The sequence below is a fragment of the Metopolophium dirhodum genome, chromosome 6 (assembly GCF_019925205.1).
Source record: "Metopolophium dirhodum isolate CAU chromosome 6, ASM1992520v1, whole genome shotgun sequence".
Taxonomy (NCBI): domain Eukaryota; kingdom Metazoa; phylum Arthropoda; class Insecta; order Hemiptera; family Aphididae; genus Metopolophium; species Metopolophium dirhodum.
This window is the reverse complement of record NC_083565.1, coordinates 6,968,640-6,989,045: the sequence shown is the minus strand read 5'-3', so window position 1 is coordinate 6,989,045 and position 20,406 is coordinate 6,968,640. Positions and strand designations below refer to the sequence as shown.

General features: G+C 27.1%; 2 protein-coding genes across 7 annotated transcripts in view; both read left to right on the top strand.

Annotated features, from left to right (window-relative positions):
• Positions 1-20,406, top strand: part of LOC132946797 (neuropeptide CCHamide-1 receptor-like) — a 188,643-nt gene that overhangs the window by 92,120 nt on the left and 76,117 nt on the right. The window lies entirely within an intron of this gene.
• On the top strand, positions 2,129-4,414 carry LOC132947223 (uncharacterized). Its single transcript, XM_061017464.1, has 6 exons — positions 2,129-2,468; positions 2,539-2,596; positions 2,752-2,828; positions 2,889-2,983; positions 3,052-3,431; positions 3,498-4,414. Exons 1-6 carry the CDS (start codon positions 2,394-2,396, stop codon positions 3,587-3,589), a joined length of 777 nt encoding a protein of 258 aa, XP_060873447.1. The 5' UTR covers positions 2,129-2,393; the 3' UTR covers positions 3,590-4,414.

The window sequence follows — 20,406 nt, the reverse complement described above, 5'->3', positions numbered from 1 at the left end:
ACGAAAATCGAGTTTTAACCGTTAACGGTATCTTGGGGCCTGCATGTGCTATCAGTTCATACGGTGTTTAATGTACCTATAATATAAATATAATGCATTATGTTATTAGTAAGTTTGAAGTATTATACGGTTCAAATGTCCCATGTTTTTGAGGAATGATGAATAGTTGAAGTTTGTATAATGACTTTTGTGCATTAGTATCAAATTTAAACTCTATAACTGGTGTATACACAACTTTAATATATGTGTTAATAAACGTATAACTAAATAAAACTATAATGAGATAATATTATATTAGGTATATCGTGTTTCTGTAAATGTAGTATATAACAATATTTTAAAACAATGTCCTTAGTATGATAACATAAAAATACAGAATAGTTAACATCATTACACGACCCTTACGAGGTGGGTATAGAATCACACAAATAAATTCACACCAAAAAGACACACACGCCTACGCACCAGCGTCATATATCCCAATTAAAAGTTGTAGAAATTGCATCACTCAGTGACGCATCACTATTACAAAAGACTATAAGAGGGTTCGACAAGAAAACATGCGAGGCGGTGGCGTCTTTAATATTCAAGAGAGAGATGTCTCTTCTAATTTACTTATCAGTTATCAGTTTATTTTACACACTCACTACGTCCCTTTTACATAAAAACTTAATTGAGTTCGTTGTTCATAGAATCGTAGATACACATATCGCTCGCTACCATGAACTAAGATATACAAACAATTTATAATTTTAAAAACTCATAACTGGCTTTAAAATTAAAACATAATAAAAAGCCTATGAGATTGCCTGGATAATAATCTTACCTCTAAATTTTAAAAAAGGTCAATTCACTCTAATTTTGAAACTAAAGTAGCTAAACATGATCTGCTGAGCGTAACATTTGGTATGTTAGACACTTGTAAGACGGAGACAACACATCCGGGTGCCACGTCGGACGTCTTCTTAGGAATTAAAGTGACAATGCGAAGCATAAAAAAAAATTTAAAACGCGTTCTAAGGATAATCTAAATTTGGAATACCTCAAATATATTATAATAATATTTTCCCTTAAATTATTTTTAGGAACAACATCTTTTATACACGACCTTTTAGACTTTTGTACCTCCCTGATACTAACTATATTAACAGAGAAAATGAATACCTTATTTTATACAATAATTTTTTTCAAAATTAATTAAATATACCTACCGTACACAACTCGGAACTATGTTCGAAATAAGGAGATATCATAATAGATAGATATAAAAAATAAACAAATATCTAGGTAGTTATAGGGTATGGCAAACCAAACGGGTAACGACCAAGTCCCTTGAACAAGTAAATAATATAACATACAACTAATGCTATATAATGTCACTATACGACAAAAGTAAATTACATTGAAATGTGACTGTGGTCTGTTTAGGTCTTTAGGGACACTTTGGAGTGCACTAATACACATATTATGTATATAACCTTTAAAATTAAACTTATAAACTTGTACCTATGTATTTTTTGCAGTATTGAATATTTACAAAAAACGTACTTTAGTTAAACATTTATTTTTATTATTAAGTAGGTATTCAAGTAACCTACATTATTTAGCAAAATATGTATTGGATCACGTAGGTTTTTTTTATAAATATATAATAAGGACACAATATTATTATTAATAATTTTTTTGCTATTCAATTTTCGTATCGAAATATTTATAATATTTGAAAACATAAACATTGGGGTTATTTATTTTAGGTTATAGGTTAAATATATTTAGTTACATATTTCAAATATAAAATATTGCTTTGACGTAATAAAATATTTTGTATAAAAACGTTAGTAAAAACAGCTTACCAAAAAAAAAAAAAAAATAATTATGTTAATATAATATTTTTCATGTAAACTATATCAATGGATTATTGTAATATTATTTATACATGAGTATTACGTCAAGTTAAATGTTGTTTGATCAATACTACGCGGCCAATCTTAATAATGGTTTAAGATGAGTGTCAATGTGTCGTTTCAAAGAGGATTGTAGCTGCGAACACATTTTTTTGAATTTATACTGTATGGTTATATTGTGTTGCTGTCAGGAAGAATTAAATAAGTACGACCGTGTTGCAATGGTAACCACCTAGGACTAATTTGTCAATAAAATTTACTTTTTTTGATTTATTTTACAATATTCTGTTGCAGATATTTAAGTTATATATTATATTTGATAGTTTATAAAAAAAAAATAAAACTTATTTTATTTATATTATATTTATTAAAACTCTGTGAACATCCTCCTTTGAATATGATTCAATTACAACATAGTATTATTTAATAACAGCCAAATACGCAATCTTATTCAAACAACAACTCAACAAATATTAATTTAAAAAAAAAATGTTGTATTTCAAACACATATTCGGAATATTAACACTTCAAACTGGCACAATTTTATTGAGTTCACTATTTATCGTGAGAAACAAGAAGTTTTTAAGAAATTGTAACTGCGTAATTTAATAATGTCTCAATTCAATGTTTTCAGACGCTGGCTATATGTGTTTTATTAGTGAACTCATTGGCACTCGACACGGAAGCGCCACGTACGAAATATTAAAATTATTATTTGATTTAAGTTATAAAAATATATATATTTGTATAATTATTTTATCCAGCTATATAAATAAATAATAATATGCCGGTAGTGATGATAAATTAAATATTACAGTAATTTCTATCATTACTATTATGTTTATAGTAACCTGGATTGTTATGTTCCTGTTTATTGGTTATATGATCGTGATTTGGTTAATATCTTTTTATGGTGCATACGAAGTAAATGTTTAAATGTTTTAACTGTTTATAGAAATGTAATAAATGCACTGAAATCTATAGGAATCGCAGAACGGGATTACCGCAGCAACTATTATGTGGACAATTTATATAATAATATGGCTGAAATTGGTTATCTATTCGTATATAGACGCACAGTTAAGTAAAACGGTTTTAGTTATCGTTGGGTTTTCGATAGTACTAAAAATACAGTTTATTTTTATAGGGCTATATGTCTTGAGAATAGATGTCCAGATGTGATATGGCTATTAAGCAACCCTTGGCATAAAAAACAGGAAGAATGTAATAAGGTTTTTCAAAATTCATCAAAATATAATAATCAATCCCTATATGAAAAAAAGAACAAACCGCAAATGTTTGATGATAGGATAAAAATTAAGAAAAACACGGAAAAAATACAACTTGTAACTACTGCTAAAATTTCACATCATACAACAGTACCGATGTTTGATAAATATGAAAATCGGTCTGATATCAAAACCAATGAAGTAAAATTAGTGCTTAAAAAATGTATTGAAACGCCTATAGCACACAATAACGAAGGGTATATGATTGTATCAATAATAGTGTCATTGCTGTATTTACGTAAGCATAAATAATAAATAGTATTACATTTATAAAATACAAAAATAATATATTTCTGTTTTACAGTATTAACACTATATTCTTGGATGGTTCTAATTAGTTATCGAGAAGAAATCATACTCCTCCAGACAAATCTTGCAAACAATAATAATTTGTAATATTTGGTTGATTTTCGTTCAGATCATAATAAATAATTACTACCTACCTATATATTTTATTTAAATTATTTTTTGTATTTACATTTGAATATTATATTTTATTAATTAATTAAATACCATGACCTGCTGTGGCGATGTAAACTTTTTTTTTACAAACAAGAACCATCATTTTTAGGGTTGGTACGGTAAAACGGGACCCTATTACTATAAGGCTCCGCTGTCCGTCCGTTCGTCACCAGGCTGTATCTCATGAACCATGAAAGTTAGAAAGTTGACATTTTCACAGATTATGTATTTTTTTTTTTTATTAAATATACTATCAGCGACATCTGTAGCCATTGGACGTTACATTACATTTTACAATATTGATGCATTACGTAATGCTATAAATTGAAGGAACATATAGGTAATAATATTATAAGTAATAAGATCATAAGAGAGAATAAAAAAAGAATAGAAAATAAAATTTCTGTTGCCGCTATAACAACAAATACTAAAAATCCTAGAATATTTAATATAAGCAGTGTGGCCAACATGTTTATAGATGATGGTACGGAACCCTTCGTGTGCGAGTCCGACTCGCACTTGGCTGGTTTTTTTTTACTTAACATAACGCAGATGGTTTTTTTTTTTTAATTTTGAGGCATCTGATCAAAATTCAATACTATGATAAAATTCATAATAATTTTTCAAAAACGTCTAAGTACAATAAGTACTAGATTACATTGTATATATTTCATATTTTATATGAGTAACTACATACAGTTTAATAACTTAAAAACTATAATTTTGTTCAAATTCTGTAATTTGTATCGCCGAAAACCTCAGCCCACAGGACATTCCTTTAATTGTATAAAATGTAAAACAAAATATATAAAACTATGGTATTAAAGACAAAAGTATATTTAACAATTTTAAATAATTAATGAATTATTCAATGGTAGAAGGGATTGATCTGTTATACTTTACTAATTGGTTTAAGACAAATTACATAAGTAATAATAAATAAATAATTAATTGTTTGTATTAATGTTATTCCGTTTGTACGTTTAGATAGTGGGATATATAGTAATAACAAAGTGTGTTTGAAAACAAACGAAACTGAAAACAATCCATAGCAGCTCAATTTTGGCCAATTAAAATTGAAAAACTTCTCATGGATGTTTACATCTAATGTTTTTATATGGGATCGGAAACTTGAATATGATAGTTACCTACATAACGCTGTTGTTTAGCACAACGTTGTTTTACTATGATAAAGTGTATAGATTATAATATGATAATCATAAAGTCTAAAACGGAATTATTTACGATTAAAATTATAAAAAAAAAAACTATACAATATCAACGTGTAATACTGTGTATTTAATTCAACTATTGTCATCGTAGTTCTTTATTTGTATTTATTCATCCACGCGATTCTTTGAGAATATATAGGTCAGTTGGCATTTCAATCGTAATATCAAATGACGCGTCTTGTACATACGATATGTACTCAGAATAGTCAGTACCTATAGGTACCTATAAATAGTTTATTTTTTTTATTCCATAGCCATGTATTACAAGACGTAGTTTTTTTTTATCTATGTCCTTTGATCTTACATATTTTACTGAACATATTATATAGGTACAGAAGTTATACACTTGTAAATAGTATCAGTCATTAGATGATTTTATAGTACATTTTATTGATTTATTCTCAGGTTCAATGAACTAATTATCATCGACTAGACTACATATATTATAATCAATATTTATCATACGCAGATAATGTAAGACACAATTTCACGAGTAAGTAGTAAATAGTAATAATACTCTAAATAATAGTTATGTGACCTTTCACAGTTTTATATTATTAGGAGAATTTAAAAATAAATATTTTATTACATAATATAAAAATTGTATAACTCTTTATATGTATTATTTGGAAGATTATGATGTGCTTTTGTCACTTAAATAAAATCAAACCTAGAACATAATATATTGTATATACAGAGCGATTCATCAAGCACGAACAACCTCATTTTTTCATTTAATAGTTAAGTTATTAAAATTTGGATTAATATAATAAAAAAATAATATAATCAAGGACCAATACTTAGTACACAAAGTTAAATAACTCAAAAACTACTTGCTCGAATTTTGACTCTAATATATAAAAATATTCAGAAAAATTATCCATTAAAAAGTTTAGAATCAAAAAGGATCTCATTAGAAAATCAGAAGTTTGTGTCACCACAGGACACTCCTTAAAAAGTACAAAAAAAAATCAAGAATTCAAAAAAATCGCTTGGCGAATCACCCTGTACATATATTGTGTACAATTTTAATTACATTGGTTATTATATTGTTTTTATTATATTAGTCTATATAGGCAAATAAACATATTTCTTATTTTGTTAATTAACAGAATCAATTACAATTTATAAGCAATACGGGATACCTATTTAAAATTTAAATGAATTGAAAATAACAAAAATACTTTACCTTATTGTTTTATATAAAATAAAGTAAAATCAATAAAAAATATTTTTGACGATTCGTCGTAAATAGAAATTTTAAAAAGCAGAAAGTTTATTATACATTTATAGTACCTAAATGTAATATAATAAGTACATAATATATTTAAACTTATTTATTCGCAATTTTTCAGTCTGCTAGTGTAAACTTAACATTTATATTCCAAAATGTTTGTACAAAATTGTAAAGCCCAATTTATACCACTAATTAACATTTTTAAATTATCAGTTACACAATTGATTTGAATAGATACTATTCATGACGTAGAAATACTGCAAAAGTACCGGTTAGAAAATTTGGTATTGTTGTTGAAAGTTGAATTGCTATAAGAGATGGTAATCATTTACGAAAAACAATTTTAATTAAACGCTCATGTACTTCACTGCAAAAACATATAATATTATATAACATAACAAATCTCTTAAACTATTTTGAAAGCAGTTGGTATATTACATAAATAGGATCTGGTTTATTTTAAACTTTTAAGTCCTCATCTCATTAAAACAATTTTTTATGAATGGGTTATTCTCTGAAAAATAATTTGTAATTTTATTAAATATTAAAACAGCAATGTTCTTTTATAACTTAAAAAAGTTAAAAAAAAATAACTTCACAAACAAAATTGTTAGGTAAAAACAAAAACCTACTCGATTACTTCGAATGACAATATTATAGTTGTTGTTATATTTAATTAAATAAACTATTTCTATAATAAATGCATTACTTACGTAATTTTTAATTCGGAGGTCAACGTCATTGCGTATTAACTACCGAAATAATATAAATGATTATTATATTTTCTAAATTCTATTCGTCACTATCGTTGGCTTATTAAAAATATATAAAATACAGACGTCGAAATTAAATATAATCATAATATTATGTTTGTAGCTTTTAAATAAATTAAAAATATGATATTGCTTTTATACTTAAGCCAAATATTAATGAAATGAAATAAAACTTCATAGAAGGATATTAACTACCAATATTCAAAGTTGGTACACACTTTCCGTCAAAGGTTCATTGAAGTTCCCGAAGGGTAATACGACGTAATAATATGCCGTACATAATACACAGTATACATCATTTTTAAACTTCTCACTTATAAAGTTATAACGCTTCAACAATTATTTCACAAAGACATAATATTATTTTCACATATGAAATACGATTGTCTTTCACGGGTGATATCGATAACAGAAATATTGCTTTGATAGATTTTTTATGAGATTCGCACGACAGTATTACACACGATACCCGCCTTATTGTCTTAACCAACTGTAGAATTACGTAAACCACGCTGTGTCCGCAAAAACTGGGTACACTCTATAGCACAATAATTACCTACATTACTCAGTAGACATATTATTTTAGAATTATTCTGTCCGCGGGATATTGCTGATCTGTTAGTCTATAGTTTCATTTCCCGAAAACAGAATTCAAAAATATGCATAGAGTACTGATTAATATGGGAAATTGTATTGTAAAGTGAACCCGGGTTTCGAGGACACGCGGTATATCCGTCAGAAACAGTAAAATATTTATCATGTTATTATTATTATACGAGCAAGGAGATGAATGAAAGACGATTTGTACTAACGATTTACATTGCTGCAGCCAGATTTGCCCTGTGTTTACATTGACTTGATTACAATTAGGATTTATAATTGATAGATCGAATAAATAATTTAGGGGTATCTATTATTTTTACAATATATCATAGGTTAGGTTTCAACAATTTTTATCTACATTATTTCTATAAATAAAAATAAATTATCTGCTTATATATTATAATCATATTGTTATAATAATAATCGCATTATTTACTCATAAACGTAATTTATATAATATAAGACAAATACGAACTAATAAAATTATACAAAACATCTGACTTTATAAAGTTAAAAATTAAAAAAATATTGAGTTCTGGCGTTATGGTTCCGAGAATGGCCTTCTCGTTTAATTATTGCGTGCGGATCTCAAATGAAAAATGCAGGAATTCTTATCGAATATTAATAATATAGTTGATATTCCACGAATTCCGGTTATTTTATGGGGATATATTATAATATTTTAAAACTTATTTTGAGCATGTGGGTAATCCGATTCTGTAGACTATTGGGAATTTGAAATGATATGAAATACATTTTAATTTCACTCTCTTGAACGGCTTAAACCAGGTTACAACTTATTTGACAAAATCATATGATCATATTATATTATTTATGTATCTAATATATTATTATGTGTCGTATACTCAGTTTTCTCTCAACGTACACTCCATTAGTATAAAAACCATATATCGTGTTCTCTCACCTACTATCCACAAGTAGTTACACGCACAGACAAATACGGTGCAAATACACAAACGTCAAACGCACACGTGTGAAAGCACAAAGACAATTATATAAGCAAGTGGATTAAGCCGAAAAGAACCACGCAAGTCTTCGGACCCACTCCCCGATCAATATCTTTTGTTGATAATCAACATTGTACATTTGAAATTTATGGTAAACTAATCAGTAATCACTTTTAGTTTACTTACTTATACCTGTTATAGAAATTCGTGTTATAATCATTGAAATTTGAATAATGAAAAAAGTACAAATTATTTTTCCAGCTTATTTGTGTCATCGACATAAAAAATAAAGTTACACACGAATTTACATTAGCTACTGTTTTTTTAATAAGCTATTTGGAAAGTCTGTTAGTATAAACTCATATTATGTTATGAGCTAAGTAGAATAAGTACAAAAGTTATATTGGAGGTATAATACAAATATCCAATATAGAAACCATCACAACTGGTATGGATACTCTATGCAATGATCCAGATACAGTTAAATAATAATAAACTTAATTAAGTATCTTAATTGAGTAATTAACAATTATTAATTATTAATAAATGTATAAAATACAAATTAATTTTTTAATTTATTATTATTCATTACCACATGACATAATAATATGAATCTGGAATTGTAAAAATTTAAATTTTAAACGCCTATACTTTTTTAATAAATTGTGTATTTGTGTATATTCGATAAGGAAAGAACAAATTATTGGAAATCTTGTATTAAATTTTAAGCTTTTTTACTTACAAATTAAATTTTACTAATATAAATTTAAAAGAAACTAAAAAATGTCGAAAATTTAAAATGTTTAACATTAGCACAAAAAGAGCCAACATAATATTTATAAAGTTATATTCATGTACCCATACAAAATTCTGATAAAATATTTAGTAAAAAATTCTTTAGTTTTTGAATTACAACCAACAGTCATAATCAATTTTGCGTAATTTTACGTATTACGTATTACGTAATATCTTTTTGTTTTACGCGATTATTTTGAAATTATTCGGAATTTTAATTTTTGACCATCTAAATAGAGTACTAACTAGATCCATTTTCCTACGATAATTTTCCCCGAAAGTCGAATATTAAAGAATTTTTACTGCTCCTAATTAGAGGTGACGTCTGACACGTGCGCACAAAAAAAGGACACTATAATCATTGTCAAATGACTAAAATCAATAAATGTTCGCCGCTTGCAGAATCTATAACAGATTGTTTTGAGTTTGATTAAACAAACATTTATATTAAGTTTTTGGATAATTTCCAAAATTACTAAGATAACATAATGTTGTGTATAGGACGTAACATTTGAGACGATTATTTAAAGGTTTTATTTTAGTTTGCAGAAGTGTTTCTCGGTGTTTAATATCATATATATCTTTTTAAAATTGATGATTGAGGGTATAACTTTAGATTTATTAAGACTATTATGTCTAGTTAGTCAGAAACATACTTTAAATGAGAAAACTTTGCACTAACTGATTTTTCTTCATTTGCTTTCTCTAAAATATTACTTAAAACGGAGTAACTTACTTTAAAAATACCTACGGAATTAAATTTATCGTTGGTTATCTACATTAAAGGAGGACAAGTACATTTTATAGTTAAAAAAATGTGTAGGTATATTATTATGATGTATCCAGGAGAGCATCTGAAAGTTTAAGAATAGACACCATTAATACACGGTGTTACACAAACGCATATAGGTACCGACTCTGTTATTTATGTGTGAAATAAGGTGAAATCGGTAAAATATTTCATCTGAAATCAAGACATTTTAGTTTCAAAGTAATAACGCCGTAAAAGATCTCATTGAGTTAAAAATAAAATAAAATAGAATTGTTAAAAACCAAAAGTATTCCACTCAGGCATAACACCACTTGCTGCACGGGCTTGTGAAATGTAAATGCCTTTTGATTGAATCATGCAGACACGTTGGTATTGGGCCTTAAAAGTTATATTATTATCTTGGACATTTGAATATGACGGATTATATTTCAATTAGAATATTGTCGGAAATATTTAACTACTGTGAGTAAATTTGATTGATCAGCGTTAGATGTGGGTGGTTTATTGGTATTAGATTCTGAGCTAAACGAATATGTAGGTATTAGTTTAACAATGATATTATGTTTTTTTTATTACGATCGTGATAATTTTTTTTGGGTAGAAGGAATGATTCGATCTCCACATTATTATTCTGTTTCCGGTAGCAAATCAAATGTACAGAGGTCGTTTTTTTTTTATTTTATCGTGGTTTTGTACCTTCCTGTATAATCAGGTACGCTTTCATGTATATAATTTATGATAAACAATTAACTTATAAATATAATCTTTTATTTATTTTTTATTATTGGTACAGCTTCAACAACTTAAGTTACCCACAAGCTTACAAAAATATTAAATATATTAAATATACATTGGTTTTCGTATATTGAATTATACATAAATATATATTTAAGAAATAAAATAATTTCTTGCTGTTGTCTTCACTTGGACAGAACTTCAAAGAGGTTGTCTGAAATTTCTAGGCTACTTGTATAATCTTATAAACCTACAAATTATTTATATTTCATAAATTCATACAATGTATGAAAAGTTACAATTTACAAAAAGGATTTTGACAATACATTTTTAAAAAACCTAAGCATTTTTGTAGATAATATCCACGATTGTTTGGATATTTTAAATAATTTAAATATTGAATTTTCTCCTATTTGTTCTATTATAAACTGTTACATTTTTAACTTAGTTTTGTTCGGAGCTATTTTTATTTTATATCTATTAATTATTTAAAAAAATAGTAACAAATTTTTAATTATTTGTTGATTTCATTATTTAAGATTAGATATGTAATAAATACAATGTAAAACTTGGAGTTCATATAAATTATGAATTTAAGTCGATACAATTAGTGATAACTTGAATCAATATAGGTGGTGAACGCTTTCTAAAGTGTTATTAAGTTACGACCATTGACCATAAAATATAATTGTACAGTTCGATACACCATAATAAGATTGTAATAAAGTAGGGACAATAAGTTAGCACATAAAGTAAAAAAAAAGTTGTTTGCAAAGAGCAATCAGAGTTAAAACATTAAATTTTTAACTTAATTATATCGAATGTAACTATATTTTTCACACATTCGATTATTTTAGGATAAATTTACCACCCGTTTCAAATATTTTTTTATAAATTATTATATTATAATATCTAAAATTATAATAATTATTTCGGTTATTACACAAAATATGACGAACACAAATAATGACGATTGATACATTTTTTTTGAATTTTTATGTATGTATATTAATATTATACTGTAGATATTATAAAACGTATTCTAAATCAGTCCCTGATTGCAGTGGAGTACCTACAGGAAAAACGATTTTCACGTTGAAATAATGTATGTTCCTCATTAAGAATATATTTATTCCTATGTAGCTATTAACCTCAATATCCTGAATATCACCATAGGATGGAAAAAAAATAAAAAATAAAACACTCGAGATGTCAAACGATACTAAATTTATAGTATTGGATGAAGTTTCACAGTGATTTACGGTACATATCTTTTTATTTTCAGACTATTCTATACAGGCGAAGGCGATTCCTTGGAATTATACAGTATATTAAAACATAAAATATCATCATTCCTATATTTTCTACAATGATGTAAAATCTTACATTATGTATATTGACGTTTAAGATGTTCTGCGTATCTAACTAAAATATTAAACCCTCAATCATAAAAATATTTTTTTTATAAACTGGAAAATGTTTCAATGTAAATATTTTTTTTTATCTTGAATAGGTACTATTGAATAGGCAATATTATTTTCTATTATTGCAAAAATTCAATAAATAAACAACTGTAATCTGGTTGGTGATTGCTGACTTAGAATGTCATTGAGTTCAATAAGTGATCGGTTATTAAAATATAAAACTTAATACAACGAGTCGTAATAGGGAATGTTTAGGATGTAATAACGATATAAAATTATTATTGTACCTACTGTTCAAATTATTGTTACAGTACTTATGGTTGTACAACCTAAATAATCGATATCCAATGTAGACTTTGAGTAGGTAGTATTTAAAATAATGAAAATATTTACACAATAAGTGTAAACAATAAACTCGATGACATATATTATTCAAAAACTTATTATACCAAAGCACGAACAGTTACAATATTGTGGCGATGAACGAGTGCTGAAAGTACTAGAAATAAGTACTTATTTAATTTTGAGTGTTGTAAATAAATTAAGCTTCTAATCGCTGTATAAGCTCACACAAAAATATGACATTATATTCCTCTAATATTTATGGACGGATTAATGTATTTTAATGAAAAGAACTAATCGTTTTTATAAATTATTTAACACTTAACACCAGTACGAGCTCAATATACATTTTATTAGTGCTGTTCTGAAATCAGGTTAGGTTTATTCATACATACATACATACATAATTTAATGTAATACAACGAATATTTCACACTTTACGTTCAGTACGAGGGAAAAATAGCCAGAGATACTTTAAAATGCTGCAGGGACAATAAAAGAGAAACGAATTGAGACAATGAGATCAAAACCGCAATGGGAGCTCATCCAGTATGTCCTCTTGATTCAATGGATGATTTCGGCGACCCCGATATTTTACAACTATACTATTTTTGATACTTTTTTTGGTAGGTACTCGAAGTAGATCGGTATTAAAGACGATTGCGAGCGTTTCTTTGTCTGTGATTTATATATAAAAGAAGAAACTGACTGACTGATATATACACGAATATCCCTAACCACTGGGCCCAGGAAACTTGAATTTTTGCACAGGGGTGTCTTTTATAACTGGGTTAAAAAGGGATGTCAAAACAGTATTTTTCTCACGTTTTTTTTCTTTTTTTAATATAATATATTAAATAATAATAAGAACAAATTATGTAATAACTGTCGCAATATAATATTGAATGGTAATATCTCTACATCGACAAATAATGGAGAATTACCATTTTCACCATTACTCTTCATATACATATTAGGGCACACTATGGACCGGGTTTTAATCATAACTTTGTACACAACGGTCTTAAACTTAAATTTGTCTAGTTGTGCAGCGAGTTTTTGAAAAATGTCCTAGTGACCCATTTACTTGACCATGTTAAAAATGTAATCATTTGTTGTTGATTTTCCCAGGTAGAGTAAACCGATTTTCACATTAAGCTATTATAACTGAAACCGAAATACACCACCAATCATTCGTATAGGAGGATTAGCCATCTCAGTCGGATTAGTCCACAGACAAGCAAGGAACACCAAATTGCCCGTTATCTGAAGTAGGTACACTCAAACCAAAATCCACAGAGCACCGTGTTTTATATTTTTATTTTTCCTCGGGAGAATTCCTAGTAATATAACTAGTATAAATAGTATAATATAATATTTTCGTCAAGTTGATTACTTTAACAACAAACTCTCATTAAGTATCCCGAACTGTATTAATGTTTTTGAAAATATTTCAATTATTCAAAGTATTTCAAGTTTTGATTAGCTGAGGAGTAATCTAACCTTTCTACGAGGTGCCCTTTCATTTTTCCCATCTAAACTGTTTAAATAATGAACTACCTATTAGTTCAAAATTCGATTTTAATCAAAATTCTCTTACATTTATTCTGTCTAGGAATATGAAATTAAAAAAAGCGTTCGTACCAAAAAGCGAAAATTTAAAAAAATAACAACATATTATTTTATAGTTTTTTTCCAAAATGTTGTTTTTTCAAATTACCTAAAAAAATTTATTCATAAACGTGAAAAACGTCAATACTTTTTGATATAATTAGCGCTGGCTGTTAAAATAATCACCTGGTATAAATATATATATATATATACATCGTTAAACACGAATATCTCATCATTGCCTGACGCCCACATCCACGCAACTTCTATCAACTCAGTGGGCTGCTCGAGTGGGCGTGGAGGTCCACTTAAAGTTCCATAAGTAGGCAACCGTGCTCCGTGGGGCACCGACCTATACCTACGTTCTGGATTAACGTCTCGTTAAGGGTGGGTAGGGTTCCTGTAAACACCGATCATACTTACCCGCTCGACATTTTGGAAACGTGGATAAACGGTGTCGATGACGTTAATTTTTTATGTAGAGGAGGTTAAGTGGTCTGACTCGTATTTAGTATTATACTATATATTTCATACAAATGTATTATGTTGCGGTAGGTACAAGCTTGATACCTAATAAAGTGTAGGTATATTTACTTTTGGTGATAATAACGAATTACATCGTTATTCGTGACTGCAAAATACAATAGTATTTGTTTTAATCTCTATATAACACATTATATACGTATAACGTACAATATAAATATAGTGCCTATATACCTTTGTAAAGAAACATTTCTAAATCACAGGCACGACCTGTATTAGTTTCTCCGCAGGTGAAGGGTCTTAAAAATCTGACTATAAACTTTTTCACTGTCTAAAACTTATTTTAGCGTCCTTGTAAGTTATGATACAATATAGTAATATTTTATACCTATGTAGAATAATACATATAATAATATATTATGCAGAACGGTTACCACCTGTCGGCCGACGAAGCCAAATACGTTTTACCGACCGCTCGATTAAACTGACGAAGTCTGATGTACAAATCAACAGAATAGAATACATTTTACCTAGTTTTAAAAATTAGATGATACACCTCCGTAAAAAAATAATGCAGTATTTGTTTATTTATCAAACTCAAATAATATTAAACGAATTGTGTTCTATGTTCATGTTGTTTTATTTTTTTTTCCAATAATTTCGTAAGTTGTGATTTCAAAATTCGATTTTATTGAACATAAAATGATCGTGTTAATGTGCTATCGATGTGCATAATATTTTTAATGTGATGATAACAAAATTAAATTACATAGCATTAATATTTACGTTGTGTGTGTAATGAGTACAGATAAACATTACCATAGTTGCAACTACGCTATATAGGGTATGCTTAGCATTAGCATGTACACATATTTGTTAGCACTCCCAATAAATAACTTTATTAATTACATATGTATTAATGTATTATACGTGTATATTGATTTGTATAATGTGAAGAATAAAAAATGTCTATGATTACTAGCATGATACAAGAACGATTTTCAATCGTAGATACTAAAGATATCACTGTTAAATATTGAAAAAGATAACAAATCAATTAAAAACTGAAGATATTATTAATACATTTGCAACTAAAGACAGACGAATTGCTTTAATATAGATATTTACTTATTGTTAATATTTTATTTTTTTATTTTTATTTATTTTTTTATTGAAGTAATCTACAATCTATACATGTTCAAGTATAATAAATAGATTTGATGAGTAACGAGTAAGAATGATATGATGATAAGATTAGGGAAGGTACCCAGTGGGAGCACCCTATAATATTTTATTTAAGTAATTTATTATTTATATTTTTTTAAATATTGTGCTGAAAGAAAAAAGTAATTCGTTTAGTAAGCTTTAAATAATGTTATGACCCCTGAAACGTAAGATCTAGTAGTGTCTATGAATACTATACGAACAAATAATATTGCCAAAGTGTAACAAGGACTTTTATAACTAAGTCAAGAAGTATTTGGAGATTACTTAAATTTATTGGCCAAAAAATATTCGACAGTTAAATTTAAATACTAAAAGAAAAGTTATTTGAATGGTGTAAAATATATTTTCAAATGATTCTTTATAACCTCGTACTTATAGAAAGGCTTGGAAGTTGTAGGAGTTCCAAATTTTTTTATATATTTTTCATTTATAGCATCACCTTAATACCTTAAAAGTAATTAAAAACCAAAAATTTACTTTTTGCCAATTTTAGAAAAATACCTATTTTTTAAATTTTTCTGTAGAAAGTTCATATTTGTAACCATGCTTAATGTTATTAAAAAAAAAAATTATGTTTCTATTTTATGAATTTTTTATTTTATTATTTTGATCAAATAGCTAATAAGTATTTACAATTTGTATTAATACTGTAATATATAGGTTACTGTCAATATTATTTCAGTTTAATAATGAACATCTCCAACCGGCAACTAGTTCTACACACATCAGATCTTTCTTTTTAATTTATAATTTATTTAAAAAATTAATATTAAATAGTTATAGTAATAAACCAACAATACAACAAAGTTAATTAATAATAATTAATAACATTGTACACTTAATTTTGGAATTTAGAAAATGTTTTTTTGCACATTTAATAAGACATTTTTGCACAAATGTTTAAAATAATTGGTTTCGCACATTTTAGATTTCTGTGTGCATATTTTGTCTAATAAATAATAACTTAAACGAGCCCTACTTATTATAATACATACAACACATATTTCTTGGATATAATATTAAATATTTATTACATACAGCATTCCCAAAACACTTACGTTGGATTTATATGTCAACTTTTTCCCAGGATTTAAATCCCCCCCCATTTCAGGCTACATTGACAAAAATGTACCTAACTCAAGGTGAATGAAGATAAAACCGTCGTATTTCATAAAATGTTCTTTGCTACATAACGATGTGAAGATAATATTATCTAGAACGTTAACTGCACCCCACAAGTAACTTTCTGCTCAAAACCTTAAGCTACATACCTACTATCCATATACCTACCTATATCTACTTGGTAATATATAAATGTATTTAATGTTCTTCGTCGTTAATATAATATAGGACATTTTAATTATTATAATTTTATGGCTTGATTTGTATTTGTTTTAGTACAATGGACCTAAAATTAAACTCGTTAAAATAGTTTATATTTACGCTGACTATCATGTCATAATGACGGATATATTGTGGTAAAAAAATTAAGTAATGTAAAATAATTCTGCCCACGTTTCCTATAATAATATCCATTTCATTATTTTATTTTTCAAAGCTAAATGTTATTAATAATTTATCACGTTGTAATTAATTTAGATCGAGGAAACGCTGTTTTTTTGGACGTTTCGAATTATACGCATAAGTACCTACATTTTTAAATCTTCAATATCCATCAAAGAATATTTATCTTCTCGTAAATGTTATATGAAATATTTTGTTGCAATTTGTAATTTTTATTGACCGTTTCAAGAGTGATATATGTATACGATAAAAGATTTTATGGATGATTATACGAAAATATATTATTATAGAAATAATCAACAGATCTATAAACAAAAAAAACAGACGTGCTCAATATAAAACAAGCACCTATAAGTAATTTAAATTTGTATACTTACCTGTACGCTGTAGTTTTAACTAAGATGAACCATACATCTGTGCAATATGATAACTTTTTATTTATAATTTTTATAAATTACTTAACTAATAAACGAAAATGGTATTTTTGAAATAGTATCTAAGGGGGACTTCAGCACCCATATCTTACTATTCGTATCCACACCTGAGGGTATTCTATAGGAATTTAAAATGGATACATGATGTAAATATAGGATTTTTGAGAGAATTTTCCGTGGTTATAATATGACGTGTTTAAAATACTGCGGGTAGTGTATTTATATTCTTTCGTCGTACTCAGCGTAAGCGTATTCTTACAAGATTTATGTGTATATACAAATACACGTTTATTTACAATATAATGTGCACTGACGTTTGGGTTGAGACTTAGGGGTAAAGTTAAATAAGTTAAACCATAGATATCCTTGGAAAATGGATCAAACAAATAATGCATTTAGTTTGTTGATTTTACATTTTATAAATATATAATAATATAAAATATATAAGACATTTAGTAATAAAAGTTACATATTATCTCAATTCACCTCAAAACCAACCATTGTGTAAAAACAATCATGCCCAATGCATTGTCACAAACTCGTAAATATTGTTAGTCTTACTTGATTTAGTTTATATACGTCAACAATCAACACAGAATTTAATATACTATTATATTATTTATTATATTTTATATGTACAATAATTGTATATGTACCTATTGTTATGACTTAAGGGCATCACAGGCCGCAGCAAACGTATTTTTCATACGTTTTAGACTAATAAACGGTTGTAAATTAAATACACACTTCCGAAGAATGTCCGATTTAAATTTTTATACGTGTATGAACTCTTTGACAAAATACCAAAACTTTTTAGGAAGTCGGTTTTCAATTTTCAATTTTAAAATACCATACAAATAAGATTTTTTTTTCAAAAATCCCATGAAACAATTGCTTTACATTTGTATTTATTTTGGGCACATCTGATTTTAAATCAACAAAATGATTCCTAAAGAGCAGTCTAGAAATTTATAAATTCAACCGTTTTTTCAAAATTACAATCGAACTTGAGGAAGTATGTTTGATTTACTACCGCGTTTAGTAGTTTTTATAGTACCTAATGCAAACAAGAATATTTTCATATTTCACAATTTATTGACATGTGCGTACGCGTGCGCGAGTTGCATCCGGCGCTGGTTGCTGGACGCGGTATTACAGCGATTCTCTGAAAAACACACTAATGTTCATTTACCACTTACACGTAGACATAGCCCAAATGTTTATGTCATGTGAATTTCCTAAATATTACTCCTTAAAACATGATACGCTGAAGCCCACTTACCATCAGATAGTAAACGGTAAACACTAAATAAACAAATGTTGTCATTTGGTTTCATTAAAGATTAAAAACTATTCTAGTCTTCATCTTTGACTCCCGTAATTGCCAGTATATACACCTTGATATGTAAGTTAAAAAAGCTTATAAGTTGTAAGTAAAAACTAAAAATGGATGATAATAATTTAACCCATTTAATCCAACAACTAAATTGTATCTTTACATTTATTCCAGTTAAAAATGTCACAACTTTATGGTTATTGATAATTACGATTTACGACTGATAAGGTTTAATTAAAAATCCTAAACAGAAATAATAAATTAACAATAAGTTAGTTCACAGAATGTAATAAAAAATCTTCAATAAGTCACTTAACCGGTTATTGCTCATTTTCATATTATGTCAGAATATACGTATAAAAGAGTATTGAGACTTGAGATGTAGGGTAGATGTATCAAGAGATAAATTATTAAGTGGTTGTGGCGTCTGCTTAAAAAAATAATAATAAATCCTTAAACAAGTTAATTATATTTTGAATAAAAAAATTTATAAATTAAACTGAAAGCATTGGGATATTGGAAGTATAACCCCATAATGGTTTGTAATAGATCATTGATAAAGTGAATTTATTTGAAAACCTTTAAGACTTTCCTTCACTTTAAAGTCTTTTTTAAACGGTTTTTTACTATTTTCAAATTAAATAGAACACGTCATCACTATGACTAGGTGTATTAAACTTATATTATAGGTAGTGAATCAATCTAGGCGTAATATCACTGTCTGTGAGCACTGTTTAAAATGTTCAATATAAAATTTAATTTAAAATAGGTAATAATATACCTGATATTATATCACCCCATTTAGGATTTCGTAATTTTATTTGATGATATTCTTTTTTATAACACTATACAATTTAATTTCTTTCTATAAAATCCAAATTAAAAAATATGAATAATGACTTGATGCAAATAATTTATTAGAGTAATTATTACAGCTTTAAACAAAATTAATATAATAATATTCAGCTTTACAGTTTGCCTAGTACGTATGTATATATATTATATATTTAAACTAAAAACGTAAGTATTTAGTATTTTGATACCTGAGCGGATGTATTTCACAGCTGTACTGATTTTATTATACCATACGAGAAGACCCACTTAAGTACCATGTAGGCTGATAATATACTTCATAAGTATTGACTTGTTGCATGTATGTGCACGGTTCTGTATATAATATTGGGATAGATGAATCTCCGTTCCCTCTTGAAGAGAGGGCATTTCCTACTCCACAATGCGTCGTCAATTATGCTGT

Coding starts and splice junctions, on each gene's coding strand:
- LOC132947223 (XM_061017464.1), top strand. CDS start 2,394: ATGTTGTATTTCAAACACATATTCGGAATATTAACACTTCAAACTGGC. Junction 2,597..2,751: donor ACTCGACACGGAAGCGCCAC/GTACGAAATATT, acceptor TTATGTTTATAG/TAACCTGGATTGTTATGTTC. Junction 2,984..3,051: donor TATTCGTATATAGACGCACA/GTTAAGTAAAAC, acceptor TTATTTTTATAG/GGCTATATGTCTTGAGAATA.